Genomic DNA, 19604 nt, shown 5'->3' with positions numbered 1-19604 from the left:
CACCGTAAGACATCTGGGAATTACACCGAAGGATGAACCAGATTTGTGCAAGGCCACTATCCTCTTCCTGATATCTTGGCTGATTTCTCATAACTTTCAAATGGTATAAAAATAGTGGTTTTCTCGGTTTCAGTCATATATTCCATTTTATTTAATACTAATTTACATTTTACCCCACACTGTTTATTTTAGGTGAGGAACAGCAAAGCAAGTGGCTACTGTCTGGACCAGGGCGCAGAAGATGATGACAAAGCAATACTCTATCCATGCCATGGCATGTCTTCACAGGTCAGCTCCACATCCAAGAATGAAGTGTTCAAATTTTTATTTTGTAATTGAAATTTCTGGAATTTCTTTTATCATTTCAAACGTATTCCATCCAAAACAATGCAACAGGGAACGCCCACTTTTTTCCAGCAATTCCAGGTGTGATGTCACAACCATAATTGATAATCACGCTGAGCTTTCTAGTGCTGCGCTAGCTAGTACATATTAGCAAAATGACAAAACGGTCAGACGGCAACGACAGAACAGAAAGCCAATGGATACTGTGCAAACAGACTGCAAAAATCTGCAGCTCATTCTGGTTGTGACATCATCTTCTGTTTGGAGATTTTTTTTTTTTTTTATGAGCAGCATGAAGACAATTGAGAAAGGAAGACTACTTAGGATCTATTTTCGTGATTAAGCCTTTTCTTTTTTTGTTTGTTTCAAAAATTTTGTATGCGGTCATTTATGGTCACTTGTACAGTTTCATAGCACCTTTAAAACAACAACTACAGTGTTGTGCAGTTAATGAGCTCATTAAGAAGCTGATTAGGTTGACCCTCAAACAGCTCGAAACCTTTCATGATCTCACAAAGGCAACGGAGCATCGTACATTGCAGAGACACAGGTTAATTGGCTCACATTAATTATTTGGTATTGTCCTATTTTAAATGCATTAGTGTATAAAAGACTGACAGACTGAGATGTAAAGAGTTATTAAGGGAATTATACAAGGTTATTTATACACCCAGCCATGGCACAAGCAATTTACCATTCTATCAGGATTTTGGATTGAAGCAAGCCATCTGTACTACAGACCTTTAGGCTACCACCCACAGACAAATTGATGCAGGTCGACAGCATTACGTGTTCCACATCATGATTCAAGAATATTGACTCATCATCATCCTTGTGAATAGGCCACAACCACCTACAATGAACCTGGAGTGACATTAAAGTTGTACTTGACTGATACCATAGATGTTCTTTTTTGTCCTTCAGGGAAGAAAATTTGATTGGATTAAATACCAGTAAATATCACATCCTTGTATGCCACAACACCTACACAGGCTATTCAGAGCTGCATCTCTACTTTCTCTAAGGAGACGTTAAATATCAAACCTGTGAATCATTTAACATAGGGGTGTCAAACTGATTTTTGTCACAGTCCACATGGAGGTTATGGTTTCTTTCAGAGAGTTATTATTAGCGTTGGGAATCGAGCATCGACGGGACGCGGTTTTAACACTCCGATGCTCCCGGAACCGTTCGAATTTTTAAATTTCGATTCCATGTTTCGATGCCCTGACCGCTGAGCGGAAAACAATTGCTGCCGAAAACCACGAAGAAGAAGCCACAAGAAGCGCGTGTTTGTGCACTGCAACTTAATTACAACCATGGACACGGTGTGGCGGCGCTCACGTTTGGCTCAACGTTGCAAAAAAAAAAAAAAGAAAAGACCAGTCAGCTCAGTGCAAGATTTGCAACCCAACTATATCATGCAAAGGTGGCACGACCAATATGATTAAACACCTCCGGCTTCATGGAATACAAGTGCCGAGTAGCATAGCTGAGTGCCGCGCCGATCCTCGAACCAGTCAGAAAGGTAAGTAAAACAATACATTACGTCTGTCTTCTGCTGTTCCTGCGATCCAACCCCGGATTAAGCAGTGGATGGATGGATGGATGGATGGATGGATGGATGGATGGATGGACGGACGGACGGACGGACGGACGGATGGATGGATGGAAAATAGTACGAGAATAAGTGGTATTATTGCATCGGGCAAGGGTCAATATCACATGTATATAGAACTAGACACGAAATGACAGAGTTGGCCGCGTTAGCACATGAATAGAGGACTAGATGCAAAATCACAGACTCGCTGGCGTTAGTATACAGCCGCCATCTTAAAGCAGTAGACGCCTCCATTAAAATCAACAGTATTACAAGATCTTCAAATTATAATCAATAGAATTTATACTAATGCCTCGTCGTAGCTATCACATTCAAGTTCAAAGACTGATATTTATATACAAGTTAAAAATAGCCCTGTGAGAAGGTCATATAATTCATAAATTTCATAGTAATTGTATTAATGATAAATAAAAATTATTTTTAAATTAATATAATTTTAAAAATCAAGAAGTTTGGACATTAATACAAACTAATACATTTTTTAAACTTTAAATTTTTTAGCCTGCCTCTTTTTGTATTTTTTTTTTTTTACCATGCCTCTTAAAAGAATCAGATTCGAGAATGTTTTAGAACCGGAATCGAAACATGGAATCAGAATCAGAATGGTTCAAATTCAAATGATGCCCAACCCTAGTTATTATATCTACCAACTAGGGCTGCCATTATGAATCAACTAATGGATAATTGTATTGATTGTGGATGAATCGTTTGGAGACATTGATAACCTAAAAACTGTCCACATCCTTTTTTCGAGCCTCAAATTAGCAAATATTTTCATATTTTCTCTTTTTAATTTGTATTTATAGATATTGTATTAAATAAAATAAATTGTAAATATTATTTTTTATTTATTCTTTTTATCTTTTTAAATAAAAGGAAAAACGAGTAAACATTTTTATGTTTTTATTTTCTTATCCATCCATCCATTTTTTCCCGCTTATCTGAGTCGGGTCGCGGGGCAGCAGCTTCAGCATGGAAGCCCAGACTTCCCTCTCCTCAGCCACTTCATCAAGCTCTTCTTGGCTCCTTTCACCAAGGCATTCCCGGGCCAGCGTGTCCTGGGTCGGCCCCGCGGCTTCCTCCCAGTGGGACATGCCCAGGACCTTGGAGGCATCCCAATAAGATGCATGAGCCAGATTTTAAAAAATGTTTACTTCTATTTTTTTTTTTTTTTTTTTTAAATAATAATAGTGAGGGAAATGTCAAATAGTAAAACAAGCAGTATGTATCTGAAATCTATCACCCTCCAGCTTCCATTAACTCATTCCCTCCCAGCCATTTTCACCAGAGCAAGGCCCTTCGCTCCCGGCCATTTTACTGGATTTTGACTGATTTTGCTAGGCCCACAGAAAATTCTGTTCTATTGCTATATATACATGGAACCCACCAAAAGAAAGATTAGACCAGGGGTGCCCAAGTCCGGTCCTCGAGAGCCCCTATCCAGCTTGTTTTCCATGTCTCCCTCCTCCAACACACCTGAATCAAATAATCAGGATCATTGTTAGGCTCCTGCAGTACTTGCTGATGAGCTAATCATTTGAGTCAGGTGTGTTAAAGGAGGAAGACATAGAAACAAGCTGGATAGGGGCTCTCGAGGAACGGACTTGGGCACCTCTGGATTAGACTCTCTTCTATCAGTAGAAAAAAAAAAGTAATTTCATATCTTTTTCCATTCTTTAGAAATCAGCATTAGAAAATAGCTTAGTTTGAGCAATTTTCCAATTTCTGATGAAAAACCGGAGAAATTGAGCTTTTTGTGATAGCATACATTTCAAACATAACTTTGACTTTAAGCTAATTTTTGCTTTAGTTACATCCCAAACATCTGAATAATGTTTTAGTTCTACGAAATAACAAACAATAAGACAAATATAGCTTTTGATCGCAAAGTAACAATTTATTTACACTTAACTAAACTGTTGAACTGTTGAACTATTTGCACACATAGTAACAACGGGGAAGGCTCTCGGCTCTTCCTGGTTGAATGAGGTGGCTCCGAGTTATCTGATGAGTCCGGATCAATATCGGTCTCACTTTTTTCATCATCTTCATCATCTTCATTGTTGGTTTCAACCTCGGGCTAAGGAGGAACGCAACATGAACTCCGCAGACTGCGTGTGGAACCTGACGCTGTGTGGACGTCACCGTCTGTCTCATCGATATAGATTTTTATGAATCCTTCTTTGACGATGGTTTCGTTTTCTTTTCAAAACACTCCTCCAGTGTCGTTTGCCTCTTTTTTCCCGATCGTTCTCCACGTTTTTCTAAAATTCTCACGTGTCTTCACAAGACCCCTCCAACTTCCGTTTCCTGACTATTTTTCTTCACTTCCTTTCTTGGCCAGAGATGAGTTCTTACCAAATGCGCTACTGACCTCCAGTGGCCAGTTTTATTGCTTTACAATAGGTTTTGAGCTTTGTGCATTGTATCTAAGATAGAACGGAACCTCTTGATGCCTCTTGTAAAAAAAAATATTTTAAAAAATCGCAAAAGACATATAAATACGTTTTTGGGACACTGAAGTAATTAAAAATAGAACATATTTATACGTTTTTGGGAGCAAATGAGTTAAGGACAACATAAATGTTATTTCAATGTAATTAGGCAAAAAACATAAAGTTGATGCACATGATTTACTAGCCACACAAAATGATGAGGCGGGCCGAATCTGGCCCACTGTCCTTAAGTTAGACACCTTTGATTCCAAACATTAGCTATCCTATGCTTTTACAGTTGAGAGAGGTGCCTTGCATTTGTATTGTTGGCATATCATTTGTCATGAGGGAGCATTCTTATTAATAATAAACGCAATCTCTCCTGTATCCTTGCATAATAGAGACTAAACATTAGATTCGCTTAGCCTATCATAGGATGGATTAAACAATGAGGGACTGTGTTTTTCCATTGATGTAGCCAAGAACATAGGGTACAGTATTGTAGAAAAATGTGGCAGTGTTGCAGATGGTTGCATCATTCGTTGATCTTGTGTAAAGTGGCACTGAAGTGAGGACCACAAGCCCTCTGTGTTTAACAATAGTCAAAGAACACTTGCATTTTGTCTATTTGATGTGTTCAGACACATCAAAGGTATATCCGCTCTTTACCATTTTCGTTCTCTATACCTGGATAGGCTTGAGGTGAGGTAAAATATTTACTATATGTTTTTAGAAGATCACTGGTCGACAGCTTTGATACTTGATCAGCGACCGCTTTCATATTCTATGGCTCTGAAGTTTCTCAAGACTCACATTTGTACTTTGCTACAGTGACTGGCGTAACCATCCTTGAACTTGGCAATGAATCACACTTCTTATCTCTTGGTCACAGCTTGCCCGCTACTCTACCGATGGAGTTCTACAGCTCGGACCCCTGGGGTCGACTACCTTCCTGCCTGACACAAAATGCCTTGTTGATGACGGCAGAGGACGCATTGCCAGTTTGAAAAAATGTGAAGCAGTTGCCAGGATTTCCCAGCGGCTTTGGGATTTCACACAGGTAAAAAAAGCAATGTTGTGTGATTACAGGATGTCTTAGTAGTGGTGTCTGATATAGACTTTGAAGACAAGTTGGAGAAGACTACATGTGTTGAGAATGAAGGGAATGATAGTTTGGAGAGAAAAAAATTTGCATCAGTGTAACACATGGAAAAAAAACTATGTCGTCACTTTGGTTCGCTCTGTTAGCAACATATAGCTGACAAATAATCTTGACATACTGCCTCATGTTCTGTTATGCAGAAAGTTATACATCCAAACCTCCTAAAATTTCACTATACAGTGATCCCTCGTTTTCGCAGTTTAATGGGGACCAGAATAAGTGAAAAACCGCAAAATAGCGCCCCCCCCCAAAAAAATTGTTTTTTTCTTTTTTGTGTTTTTTCAATGTATTTATTCAGATTTAGCATTGAAAGGAGATGCATATAAGACATCTTTTTTTTTTTTTTGCTTTATTTCCCAAAGTATAATTAAAAAAATATATGTATATGGCGGAAAACACAGACAAGACTGAAATAGCAGTTTCTGCTCTTCCACTCCTCTTTAAAAGAAACTGCTGTATTTGAAGCCAAAACAACTGTTGTGTTTGATAGAACAACATGTCTATATGCTGCCAGAGCAGATTCATGGCGCATGAAGCCTCCGAACTATTTTTAATTTGTCCGTTTTACACTGAAAACCCCCGTTTACAGACGTCGCTCAACCGCTTTTGTTTCAACTCAGCCGTAAAACGAAGGTAATTAATTATGTTTATTATTCAAAATGTCTGTCGTTTTTAGCTTAGAATCATTAATTGATGTCTCATATTTCGTTTTTTTTTTTTTAAATTACTTTAAAAAGTTATTCACTCGCATATTTTAAACTTTTAAACAAATTATGTCACAATGAAAAAAATGGCGTCTGTAAAAAAGTCACAGATATCTACCTCATAACTATCGCTTAATTGTTTTTTTGTTGTTGTTTTTTTTACTGTGTATTTTCTCCGATATTTCAGATGATAAATAATCAACCCAAACAAAAAAAAAAATTGAAAAAAAAGTTTCAAAGGGTAAATATATGAAAAAGAAAATCTCGACCACTCCTTGATGTCTGCGATTTCTGCATCGGGACCTCTGTTGAATTACCATGTTTCACCCATAAAATCCCCAAAAATCCAGCTGTGGCCATTCACAGCTGTGTCTTGACACTCAGTGATAAATGCTACAAGGAGTTTTTGGATCAAAACAAGGTAAGCACTCAATAATATCTCGTTAAAGTCATGGCGTCTGTAATTCTGCTTTCGCGTGCTCTCGCCTCCAGATGGGGTTTTGCTGTTTAAAAAAGATTTAAAAAAAAAAAAAAAAAAAAAATGCCCTCCTGTTAAAATTTTTTATTCCTCCAGATAATTGAGATTTTAAGCTTTCCAATGATGTATCACACATGCATATCGGACTATTTTAAAAGTTGGCTGAATTGGGGGTCTCAGAGCGGAACTTCAAGTCACCTGAGTGTTTTCCGCCATATATATATTTTTCAATCAATGGTTTTTAAGCACTTCAAATGAAATAATTATGAGTTTTATAAGTTTTAATTATAAGTTTTAAACGTGTTACTGTCCCACCAAATTATTTTTTAACAAGAATAAAGTAGTGAAATGCTTGTTTTTATTAAATGCTTCATTGAGTGAGTCCACTCAAATCGACTCAGGCTGCTCAGTTACACACAATGAAGTGCTACAGCAACTGTTTAACAAGTTTAACGATGACTGACGCATGCGGCGCGTAGAAGTTTCGACTTCCCAGCGTCTCTGGCAAGATCAAACCTTAACGTCTGTCAATCATCTTTAACTTTTTGGCAACTCCAGCGCACTGCCTGACCAAGAAAAGTGGCAGGAGTGAGAGTGAGAGACTATATGATCGGATTGGGACAGCTCTATAAAATGCTGCATTTATTTCTTGATTTTTTTTTTTTTTTTTTATTGAAACAAAATCCGCACAATGGACTGAGGCGCAAAGTCTGAAGCCCGAAGTAGCGAGGAATCAATGTAACAGTGAATTCTCTCTAGACAAACTGATTAGGTGTCTTATTTTGACTTTTTTTCCGCCCTTCCCACAGAATGGTCCAATCATCAGCAGGGACACTGGCCGATGTTTGGAAGTGGAAATGTCAAAAGATGCCAACTTTGGCCTTCGTCTGGTGGTGCAGAGATGCTCAGGTCAGAAGTGGATAATACGAAACTGGATTAAGCATCCAAGACACTAAAGCCATGAGATAACCTCAGAGACATTTCAGGTGGTTTTAGGTTCACAGTTGGACACAAATGCACTGCTGGGCCTTCCTAAGGCCACCACGCTTTCCAACTCCTAAACTTCTCTTCGACTTTAAAGTTTGAGCGAGCCCAAATTTCTGACCTGCATAAAGAGGTGTACAATAACAAATTGGGCTTATAGTTATTTTATTTGTATTGTAAAGGTATTCAATTCACTTTGTAGATGAAAAAAAAGTGTGAATGTGTGCATTATTTTCATGAGAACCTCTGAGCAATTCAAATACTATCAGAGTTGTAAATTGTAATTGATATTTAATGATTTGGAGGTTCTGAAATCACCTATATGATAAGCTTCAATTTTTTTTTTCTTTTTTAATCATATCGGGGAGACAGTATTTCAGTTACAGTGATGCAACTTACAACAATACTTTGTTATATTTTTAACAGTATTACGCACTGTGGGAAAGAGCAACTGTGTGCCTTTTTATCTTTATTTGCTTCATCTGACCAGGGAATGTCAATCCCTAAAGCATGTAAAAAGTCTTTGAACGTAATATTTAAAACAATGTATAAAACAAAAAATATAATATACTGTAAGTGTGGCAGATTTAAACTGACAGGATATTAAAAATAATTTTTATGATCATATGTCTCACTTTCACTTGTCAAACTGAGTTACGTTTTGTTATGTTATTGAGATTTTACATATAAAGTATTTATCAAGAAAAAAAATGCAAATGCCTGATTGTTACCCCCCTCTTTTAAATTAAATCCAAACAGTACTGCAATAAGGGATTCATTTTAGAGAGAGCATTTCTATACAACCAGAGTGTTTAAAGGGATCCACGGATAGAAAGACTTTTAGTTCTTAAAAGATAAACAGTAATTTGACTTTAAAAAAAATTGATATTGAAACCCCTTTTGGTGTTTTCGTTTTAACACAATTTGTAAAATTAGTTCAACTAGTAGGTCGCCATTGTTGTTGACGTCACATGGTTACGCTGCCAGGCTTCCAGAGTATGACTTTAGCAACATAAACATGTCATTTGTTCAACCCTTTCAATTTCAACACGAGAGGAACATTAATGAGCATGACAGCACTGGCGATATTTCACAAACGAGCAGCAAAAGCAAAATGAACAGGAAAGACCGGATGAGACGAGACGAGAGTAGGGGGAAAAAACGGTGTTCTGCCTAAATCTGCCACACCAGCGAAACGTCCTGCAAGAGGCGAATTTCACACCCAAAGTACTACCGTGTGCTTTCAGCTTATTTTGTTTAGATGCAAACAAACAGAATACCAACTACAAACATACTAAAGATGCCTTAAGAAAATACTTAAATGTCGTAATATCAGATAAGGGTAAATACACTACGTGACTAATGTGGTCAACAGACCAACAATCTGCTTTAAAGCTACCACAACAAAACACAATGCTTAAAAGTATGAGAGGGAAACACATGCAAAAAGTTTTTGGAGGCAATGAAAAGGTAATAAAAGACTCAATAAAAACAAATCGTAAATACTCGCCGCTTTTAACCGATGTGCGGATGTGGGTGACGTCTCGCCGCGTCGAAGGAATTTGATTACCTCGGTAGTGTTTGTCTTGTGTCAGTGACAAACTACGTAAGCCCCCAGAGCCTCCATTGCGTGCATAAAACTTGGCACCTTCCATAGGTCAAAACATATACTAAATATTATAGATTTTTAAATCAATGGCAATATTTTATGTGCTTCTAATAACATATTTTAGTAAAAGAGAACAGTTGTGGCATATTAGAGCCTATAAGTCTGAGGTTCCATTTAAATTTATTAGACAATTACCGTATTGGCCCGAATATAAGACGGTGTTTTTTGCATTGAAACAGGACTGAAAAAGTGGGGGTCATCTTATATTCGCAGTCTAGACATTATACCCATTTACGACGCTAGATGGCGGGTGATATCATTGAAGCGATGTTCTGTCATGACAGATCTCAGCTACTCTCAAGTTTAACCAGTTTGCATTAATTTATTGCAGTGTTTTTCCCTATTCAGATTTGTTTCAAGACTGCATTTGCAGTTAAGACTTCACTTTGATGGTTAACACAGTTATTACTATTTTGTTGTTTTATCACAATAGATTGGTTTATTTACATTTCAAAATCCAGAAGCCATTCATTTACGAATGTGATTGCACTTTAGTTTACATATTTAAATGTTCAGATATTAGGATTTGAATGAGGCAAAATAACATGCTTTTTCTCTCAAATATATTGTTATAATCATGTTTCAGATGTACTGTAATTATTTTCTGTATAAAAATTATTTTGGTGTTCAAAAAGTCTTTTTCAAAAATTAGTCTTGAAATAAGGATGTCGTATTATAATCAGGGCCGTCTTATATTCGGAACAATACGGTATATTTACAGGTTATCAATAATCAATTATCTTGGCCTGTTTTTAACACCTGGCATGTTCAAATTTGTGCACTATGTGTACGTTAGTTGTTTTACAAATATTTTAGGACTGGTGACAAAAAAAGCCTTCTCCACCTCTCATCCATGAAACTGAAAGGATTATTCGTTTAGTCTGACAGCCATCTTAATTTAATTCATATTTTTTAATCCCTTTCTGACCTTCCTAAATTTGGGGAAATGAGGTCAGGGGCGAAAGTGGTTAGAATTTCTTGCCGGAACTCCCTGTCAAGAAGGTCGCCACGGAGCCAGATTTTTTTTTTTTTTTTTTTTTTTTGGGGGGGGGTTAAACCACTAATTTTCCCCCCACATTTCCGAAATGCAAATCCTCAATTTTAACTAGTTAAGAACATTGAATGTACATTAAAATTGAAGCTAATGTAAATGTTTACTTTTCTTTTTTTTCTTTTTTTTTTTTTTTTTTTATATATAAAGATATAACTACCATGCAGTACAGGCCAAAAGACACACCTCATTCAATGCATCACAAATGAAGGTCCGTACCCCACTGATAAAGCAATAAATTCCACTAACCAACCCTGAAAAGGCATACCTGTGAAGTCAAATACCATTCTAGGTGACTCCCTCTTGAAGCTCATCAGGAGAATAGCAAGAGTGTACAAAAAGTAATCGGAGCAAAAGGAGGCTACTTTGAAGATACAAGAATATTATACATGTTTTAGTTATTTAACCTGTTTTTACTCAGTACATAGTTCCACACATGTTCATTCATACTTCTTTTACGTTCAGTGAGAATTTACAATGAAACTTGATGAGTCTAAATAAATGATGGACAGTAGATCAAATACTATTTCCTTTCTCGTAAAGAGATGGTCAGTTTTCTGATGCATTGCTCTTTTTTATTGCATCAATTCACAAAGCGTTTTTTTTTTGTTTTTTTTTTTACATAGTGTTCTGTCCTCACTAAACGTGCATTTGTTTAGGTTGACAGACAGCAAAACGAGGCAATAGTGGATTTTTTAATTTGAAGCTTTTACTTCTTCATTTTTGACGAATCATAAAGCTGCAACACATACGTACATGCACTCATGTTCAAAATGACACACATATTAACAATAAACATTTTACACAAAACAATTGGTGATCATACGTTCCTCCAGTATGATCAATATGTAAATTTAGTAAATCAAATCAGCCCAGTCTGCATAATAAAGTCCGCTAGCTTAGATGCTACGAATGCTAACGTATTCACACTTCTCTCATAGCAAATCGCTAAACATAACAAAGCAAACAGTATCTCCAAACTTAACTACAATTGCCAACATCAACATACATCAACTGAAACAACTTACAGCTTCAAGTGGGCCGAACCAGAGTAAGTAGCTGTCCCTTAGCCATGTCAGAAACATCTGCTTCTCAGTCATAAAAGCCAAGAGTTCAGACACACCCAACTCCGCCACCAGAGGTAGGGTTGCCACCTGTCCCTTAGAATAAGGAACGATCCGAAATTAGGAATTAAATGCTGCGTTCCGTATTGAACTAATACGAAATATAAATGAATAGATACTTTTCTATGCATTTTAGGAGTTTTGGGGATGTCTCTTTTTTTCTCTGCCTGTACAGCTTTGGGCGCGAGGGGGGCGTCCCATATTTATTATTTCTGAAAGGTGGCAACCCTAACCAGAGGGCATCATTTGACAAAATACTTTAAACAAACCATCACACATAGGATTTTGACAGTTGCCATCATATTTTCGGGATCAAAGTACCGTCAGAACGGCGTTCCGGGTCGAAAACTCATGCTGGTACGGAGATCCGGCTTGTTCCGGTCCACTTTTACCCCTGAATGAGGTGGAAATACACAGAGCTATAGGTGAGAAGAGAAGTTGCTCCAACACACTCCAGGAACTGTTGGATTCCAGGTCAAGCATCCAAGTTATTCTGTGTCTCGCTCCAGCGTACTCCAGCAGTGCATAACATTTTAGAAATGGCACCTCTCCAGCCAACAGGCCCATTTTCGACTTGAGCAGAACTATCTCTGTTGGCTCAAGCTCTCAGAATGGACAGCGGGTAAAGAGTGATGTCTCCTAAGACACTTTGTCAAAATGTGAGAAGCAACATGTCTGGGATGGAGTGCCCTGGCAGGATAGTATTTCAGTGAATCACTAACTTTATTTACAAGGCGTTTTCAGAAAATCACAGTGTGTACATTTGCTCTCTGTCTGCTGCATTTGAGTGATAGAACACAAGTGAAAGACCTTGTAAAATTCTGCTATAACACAGACAATGCAACTGAAACTGTAACTGTCTGTCCCCTGGTAATACAGTACAATGCTGTATGATGAACCTTTTCTCAATAAAGAGAAAAGTTGTTTGTAAGCGTATTACTGGCTTCTTTATTGTTACTATATCTGTGCCAGAGTTCTGAGATTTGGGATTTGAATCTCAGATCCAGCTTTAGTGTCAGGTTTCTATAGTTTCTTTGCCCGTCTTCCAAAACATTGATGTCAATTGAATATTTACTATAGGGAAATGACTGTAAGTGGTTGTGTAACCTACCTGTCGGGAAATGTCAACTGAGTTCACAAGCAATGAAAATGGATTGATGAGTTAAGACAACCCATTATTGCAGAGCCATAATTTGTGTTTGTCTGCATTTCCTATTGCCTACGTTTCAAAATAATGACTTGAATTCAAAGACCAAAAACTGACAAGCCCACACTAATATAATGCAACTTTTAGCTTTTCCCCATTTATCAAATAGATACCCAAAAGCACCTTTTCCTCGGCGTCTCTGTACTCTGAGAGCACTGTGTTGTTTTCAATCAATTTCTCCAGTCCACTCCAATCACAGGAATGCTTTCTATTGTACAAAGGAATAGGATGGCTTGTCTTCTCCACTATGGATTGCCATTCTATCCAATTTGTATTCGCCTTTTTTAATTTGCAGCTTCTTTGTTTGTTTGCCTCAAAACATATCCTCTCAGCAATTCATCATTTTTGGATCAGTATAACTGAAGATCGCTCCAGCCTTTCCAGAGTATCGTAATATGTCATTATGGTGTGTGGTTTCCAAACACTGAGTATTCTGATGCCTGTGTCAAGACATGCTATGAACCAGGAAATTATTGTTCTCTCAAAATGAGATTCTCACATCCAAAGAACAGAGTTATTCCAGGTGAACAGATTAAGTGTATCTTTGTATGGAGGCCAGTCTGTTAAATCTCTACGGCAGACTCCCAGGAACTGTAGCGTAGCTTGCAAGTTTTTGATGCAATCATAGTGCTTAATGACAAAACTCAATGAACAAGTTGTGACCTACAACACATATTTATTTTCTGTATGTTTTGTTTAGTTTTTTGGCCTACTTTGTTATTCTATGACCTTAGGAAGACAAGCCTCTGAAGTTCAATCATAACATTAGCCCAAAACAAATAACATCATTTGGGAGGGTGAAAAAAAAAGAGCCAGAGGCAAATCTCAAGAACACTTTTTTGGTACGGTCAGTTTTTATTATGCTTTCAGAGGCAGCTGTTCCGGATTATTAGGTTTTGCGGTTTAGCACAACTACCATGTCACTATTAATCATTTAATTAATCATCTCTATATTATAGTTAAGATAGTGTAGATCAGAAATTTCCAAAGATTAATTGCAAACAAAATGGCTTTACAGGTTTTACTTTCCAGTGCTGTTGGAACTAGTGTTAGAATTTATTTATTTATTTAGTCATCATCATCGGTATCATTGACAGTTGCAAAATGTGATATGATTAGCCCAAAGAAAGAACCGAAGAAAGACCAGGGCTGACGGGAGAAGCATATGCTTATCAAGACCCGTCCCCCTGCAGCCAAGGACGCACAATCAAACATGGTAGAGTTGCATACATTACATTACATGAACTTTTTTTTTTTCCCCCACATGAATTTTCTTCCCAAAAATTATTTATTTGCCATAGCACTTAGGCAATGTTGTCAATTAGTGCGAGTTCATCAATTAGGGTGATTGTCAGATTTGTGCAGGGAGGAATAGCCGAGGGGGTCATGGAGGCCCACCTCCGCCGCAATCCGCTCAGGTGGGTTAGTCTTCATCCGCCCTGGCTTGGTTCCCGCAAGCGAGCCTTTCTTGGTCCCGGATCTCCATAATAATTTTCGTCAGCATTTGAGCGACGGCATCACTTGATGCTGCTTGTTCCTTCTTCACCTGGGACAAATCATCACAGGCCTTGTTGACAGCGTCGCCGATGTTACGAGCAATCTCCATTGCTTCTTGAGTTGCCGCATCACTCTCACTGAGAAACGGTGCATCCAAAGGGCGCCAATAACCAGCAGGAGGGCGAGTGCCAGAAAATGAAGAGATCTTCCACATCCTCAATCTGAAGTGCCGTCAAGCATATGGGCCTCCACTTCCCCCAGCCATCCTCCGTATATCCAGACGTGAAGGTGTTGGCCGGACACATTGTTGGTTCGATGTAGGTCACATTATTGAAAAAATTCTGTCCAGTGAACTCAGCGTCCAGTCTATCAGCTTCATTGTATACAGATGTTACAGTTCAGGCAGTATGCACATATGCGAGCAGTTACTGTTCTGTGTTTGCTACGGAGCTTATTTTTAGGGCGTGCAATGTTATGACTTTGTCTCTGTCCCTGACATTCATATCATTTATTTGTTGTGGGAACACTATGTTATGTCTGTGTGTGTGGCAGTAGTGTTATGTGTTATTATAAATGGTGTTCAAGGTAGCGACTCAAAATGCTTTCCTTATACATCCTTTTGAAGGAACCAAATGATTCTATGCTGGTAAGTGCCGGATCAATGGTATTCCATAGGCAAGCGCCAATGTTTGTAACCGAAAATGATTCTAAGGTAGTTCTGACTTTCCGATAAGAAAACAATCTGGTCCCTTTCAGGTCGTAATTGGATTCCCTCAGTTGGAGTCAAACTTGTAGGTTAGACAGGAGACAGTTTGAATGGGCCTTTTCCTGCATAAAATCACCATCAAATGTGATCTGATCTTTGTAAAAATCACACAGATGTAAAAACACTGCTTTAAATAAAACCACCCAGACATTCATAGGTTTCCATATTTTAATGATTATAGCATGCAAACAATGATAGTAGGGGGGAAAAAAATCAGTAAGTGAACCCTCTGCCTAAGGAGACAAAGTGCATGTGACACAAAAAAGCATGTTTATTTCATAATTCATGCGGTATTTTATGCTCCTGAATGATATGGACCGCTTGGATGTGTGTGGAAGCGATCGCTATATTTATTTAGTTTTTTGAATCCCGCGCCATGAAAATGAGTGACTTCCGGCTTCGGTCTTGCATTGAGGAGGAGGGCGCTGTGACGTGTACGGGAGAAGGCGTCCTCTTCACTATACAGCGTACTGTTGTGTATGAGGACGAAGGATTCAGCTGATTTTGCGATTTAATACATTTATTTTTCACATCACGCCAGCCAAACGGCTGCAGAAAAATCATTCTGTATGAGGGAGAGGCGTATGCGCCTTTTTGGAGTTTCAAAAGGTTCCCATTCACCGTGGATATTGGCCAAAACAAGCCCAACTACTGTGGGACCATTGGACTTACGAGGAAGTGAGTAAACATCTTGTTTAGTATTATGTCAAATATTAATACAGCTATTACAAAGTAAACACTACAAACTTTCTTTAAATAGAGGACTACTTACGTTTGATCATTGATAGACATGTAAAAAGCTCTCCTCATGCACATTAGCAGCACGTTAGCGGCACAACAACTGCAGCCACCCTCCTCCGGGGAACGAGCTGTAAATTGCTCTCCGCTGGGCGGTTTGCCGATCCGCGAAGACAATCGACTACCCAGTCGTCATGTCAAATAATCCAGGCTAGTTATATGTGATTTTCCGCTTCGAAGACTGAAACATCACTCGGTTCGGGTTAGCATGTCGGCTAGCTGTCACGCCTCTTGGTTTGTTTACATTCTCCGAAGCCGGGGAAGGGAAATGACATATGTCCGATTTAGGTGTCATAAAATATCGTTCGGGAAGTGCAACAGTAAAGGTGAAGTCGACAGTTTTGACCTCTTGGTTTGTTTACATTCTCCGAAGCCGGGGAAGGGAAATGACATATGTCCGATTTAGGTGTCATAAAATATCGTTCGGGAAGTGCAACAGTAAAGGTGAAGTCGACAGTTTTGACCATTATGGAGTAATTTTGCCATGTCGTCCTGAATAAATGCATTTTTATTATTTCATATTCCATTTAGCACAAGACTGTTGTTTGTCATGACCATGCCATTTATTTAGCAATTGGGGAAAATTCTTGGATACAAAGAATATCCTGTAAAAATATTGAAGTAAAGAGACAGAAACAATGACATTTTGCAGCTCTCTTCGTCGCGTTTTCCTCGTTGTGAATAGTTCCCCGTCGACGGGCTGACTGGTCCTTCTCAAGCCATTTATATAGCTATTGGGGAAAAATACTTGGATAAAAAGAATATCCTGTAAAAATATTGGCGTAGAGAAACTGAAACAATGACATTTTGCAGCTCTCTTCGTTGCATTTTCCTCGTTCTGAATAATTCCCCCTCAATGGGCTGAATAGTAAAACCGATGAGCCCAGTCTCCCGCTGACGTCATCCACCTGTTGGGGACGCTGAAGCCCTATAATGGTAGGCATGGCTAAACGGCAGATTAAAAGATTAATTTCTCGTCATCTGCGCTTTGCTAAATTGTTGTATATAGTCGAATCGTCTCAAAATATGATTCTAATTCACATAATAATGCCATTTAAGACTTTTTTTCTCCTGTCGTATGCTCTTTAAAGAGCAATTGAAACCAATTTTTACCAAACAATTTAAGTCAGGTGTGTGCCCAATCACTGATGAGTGGCTGCCCTGCCCACTATAAAACAAACACCTGGTCAGAATTGTCTTGATGAGAAGCATTGTCTGATGTGCATCATGGCTCGGTCAAAAGAGCTGTCTGAAGACCTGCGGTCAAAGACTGTTTATTTGTATAAAGCTGGGAAAGGATACAAAACCATCAAAGTCTGGATGTTCATCAATCGACAGTCAGAGAAGTTGTCTACAAATGGAGAGAGTTTGGCATTGTTGTTTCTCTCCCAAGGAGTGTCCGTACATCAAAGATGATGCCACGAGTTCAGCGCAGAATACTCTGAGAGGTGTAAAAGAAACCTAAGATGTCAGCTAAAGACTTACAGAAATCACTGGCACAGTCCGATATCTCTGTGTACACATCAACTATATGCAAATCTATGGCCAACAATGGTGTTCATAGGTAGACTCCACGGAGAAAGCCACTGCTGTCTAAAAAAAAAAAAAAACATTGTTGCTCGTTTAATGTTCGCAAAAAGGCACTTGGATCTCCACAGAGGTTTTTGAAACATATTTTGTGGACTGATGAAACCAATGTTGAATTGTTTGGGAGTAACACACAACATCATGTATGGAAGAAAAATGGAACAGATCAACAACATCAACACCTCATCCCCACCGTGAAGCATGGTGGAGGCAGCATCATGATATGGGGCTATTTAGCTCCCTCAGGGCCTGGACAGCTTATAATCATTAATGGAAGAATGAACTCAAAATTTTATTAGGATGTTTTGCATAAAAACCTGAGGCCGTCTGTCAGACAGTTGAAGTTAAAAAGAGGATGGATGCTGCAACAAGACAATGCTCCAAAACACAGAAGTATATCAACTTCAGAACGGTTTCAGAAGAACAAAATACAAGTTCTGGAGTGGCAGAATCGAAGTCCAGACTTGAACCCCACTGAGAAGCTATGGCAAAGACAGTGATTCATGCCATACATCCCAGGAATCTGACTGGACTACAGCAGTTTTGTGGGGAACAATGGGTCGAGATTAGTCCTGATCGATGTGCCAGACTGATCTGCAACTACAAGAAGCGTATGTTTGAAATTAGTTCTGCCAAATGTGGGGCACAAAATATTAAATGTGACGGTTCACTTACTTATTTTCCCCCATCTGCAATTGCTTGCATACTATCCTCATTAAAATATGAAAACCTATAGATGTATGGATGGTTTTAGTTAAAGCAGACAGACTTCATTGGTGTGATTTTGACAAAGATCAGATCACATTTGATGATTTTATGCAGAAATGTGAGACATTCCAAAAGGTTCAGATACTTTTTCATACCACTGTAGATTTTTGGGCACAATCTGGACCTGTGCTATTTCAAAGGGAACACGGTTGATGCAGTGAAGGGGACCACCACACTTCTAGTGCAGTATTATACAAACATCTCATTGTGAATGTGTAAAATTCTGGGTTTAAGTATCGCACAAATTTTCTGACCCCTCCGAAAGTTCAAAAGTGAAGTGGCCTGCTTTAACAGTTTCAGTTTCCCTCAGAGTGATGACAAAATGACAGTGAGTGATGGGCTGGAACAAAAATTAGCACTTGGGAGGGGGTGATAGTGTTGAGGCTGGAGGGAGGGTCACATGGACAAGGACAACGCATCCGTCTCATGAGGAAGGGAGCCATGTTAGTGCTCTCTGTGATGCTGACAATACTCTTTTTATGCCTGGGCCACTGCCAAGAGCTAGAGGTGACTCCATTATTCAGAATGCTGCTGGGGGTGACTGGCTGGGTAGCATCTGGTGAAAGGGTTTCAAAAGGGACAATTTCCACCATGAGGCCAAAGCTAATTCCCTGCTTCACAGTGAGAGGATATCATACATTTTGTATTTCTCCATCAGACAAAGACTGACAGCTATAGTGGGGTTGTTTTAAAAAGCAGAGAACTGGATTGACCTCAGTATACAATACAGCTGGGGTCACCAACACTGAGCCAGGACCACATGAGTCGCCTGTGGGCCTGTTCTGACCTCAGTATACAATACAGCTGGGGTCACCAACACTGGGCCGGGACCACATGCGTCACCTGCGGGCCTGTTCTAAAAAATAAATAAATAAATAAAATAGCTCACCAGTGTGGCTACGTTCACACCGCTGGGCGTTAAACCTATTTTGGATTTTTTGTGAATTCAGATTATTTTGTGTCGTAGGCTTGATGAATCGGGGCGGAAATAAAGTGAAACCCCTTTGTTCGCCGAGGGCAAAACGTGCAGGTGCTTGCTCGGTCGGTCAGTCCCTCGGCGTTTGGAGTCCCCGCCAAACATTGGTGACTACTTTTTTCCGGGTCACTGCTAATCTGTGGGTACAGATTAGTAAACTGTGGGTACAGATTACTAAAATGTACCCACGGATTGCTAAACTGTGGGTACAGTTTAGTAATATGTGGGTACAGATTACTAAACTGTACCCACAGATTACGAAACTACCCACAGTTTACTAATCTGTGCCCACAGATTAGTAAACTGTGGGTACAGATTAGCTATGATTTTTTTTTCTCTACCCTGGCGGCTCCGTACAATAAAACTATAAAACTCATGATATTATCTCCCGTTTTACTTGGTCGATTGACTTCAAATAAAAACTGGTGTGGA

General features: G+C 38.9%; 1 protein-coding gene across 3 annotated transcripts in view; it reads left to right on the top strand.

Moving 5' to 3' along the window:
* Window positions 1–10400, top strand: part of galnt9 (polypeptide N-acetylgalactosaminyltransferase 9) — a 117996-nt gene extending 107596 nt beyond the window's left edge. For 2 of the 3 annotated variants that reach the window (XM_057832311.1, XM_057832312.1), the window contains exons 9-11: window positions 193–288; window positions 5294–5461; window positions 7555–10398. In XM_057832311.1, coding sequence (XP_057688294.1) covers window positions 193–288; window positions 5294–5461; window positions 7555–7701 — 411 coding nt within the window. In that variant the 3' untranslated portion in view covers window positions 7702–10398. Of the gene's footprint in view, window positions 1–192; window positions 289–5293; window positions 5462–7554 lie in introns of all 3 variants that reach the window. The other variant, XM_057832313.1, reaches the window with a different exon arrangement.
* Window positions 10401–19604: the final 9204 nt, after the last annotated feature.

This window comes from Corythoichthys intestinalis, chromosome 3, assembly GCF_030265065.1.
Source record: "Corythoichthys intestinalis isolate RoL2023-P3 chromosome 3, ASM3026506v1, whole genome shotgun sequence".
Lineage (NCBI taxonomy): Eukaryota > Metazoa > Chordata > Actinopteri > Syngnathiformes > Syngnathidae > Corythoichthys > Corythoichthys intestinalis.
This window is presented reverse-complemented; position numbering and strand designations above follow the sequence as displayed.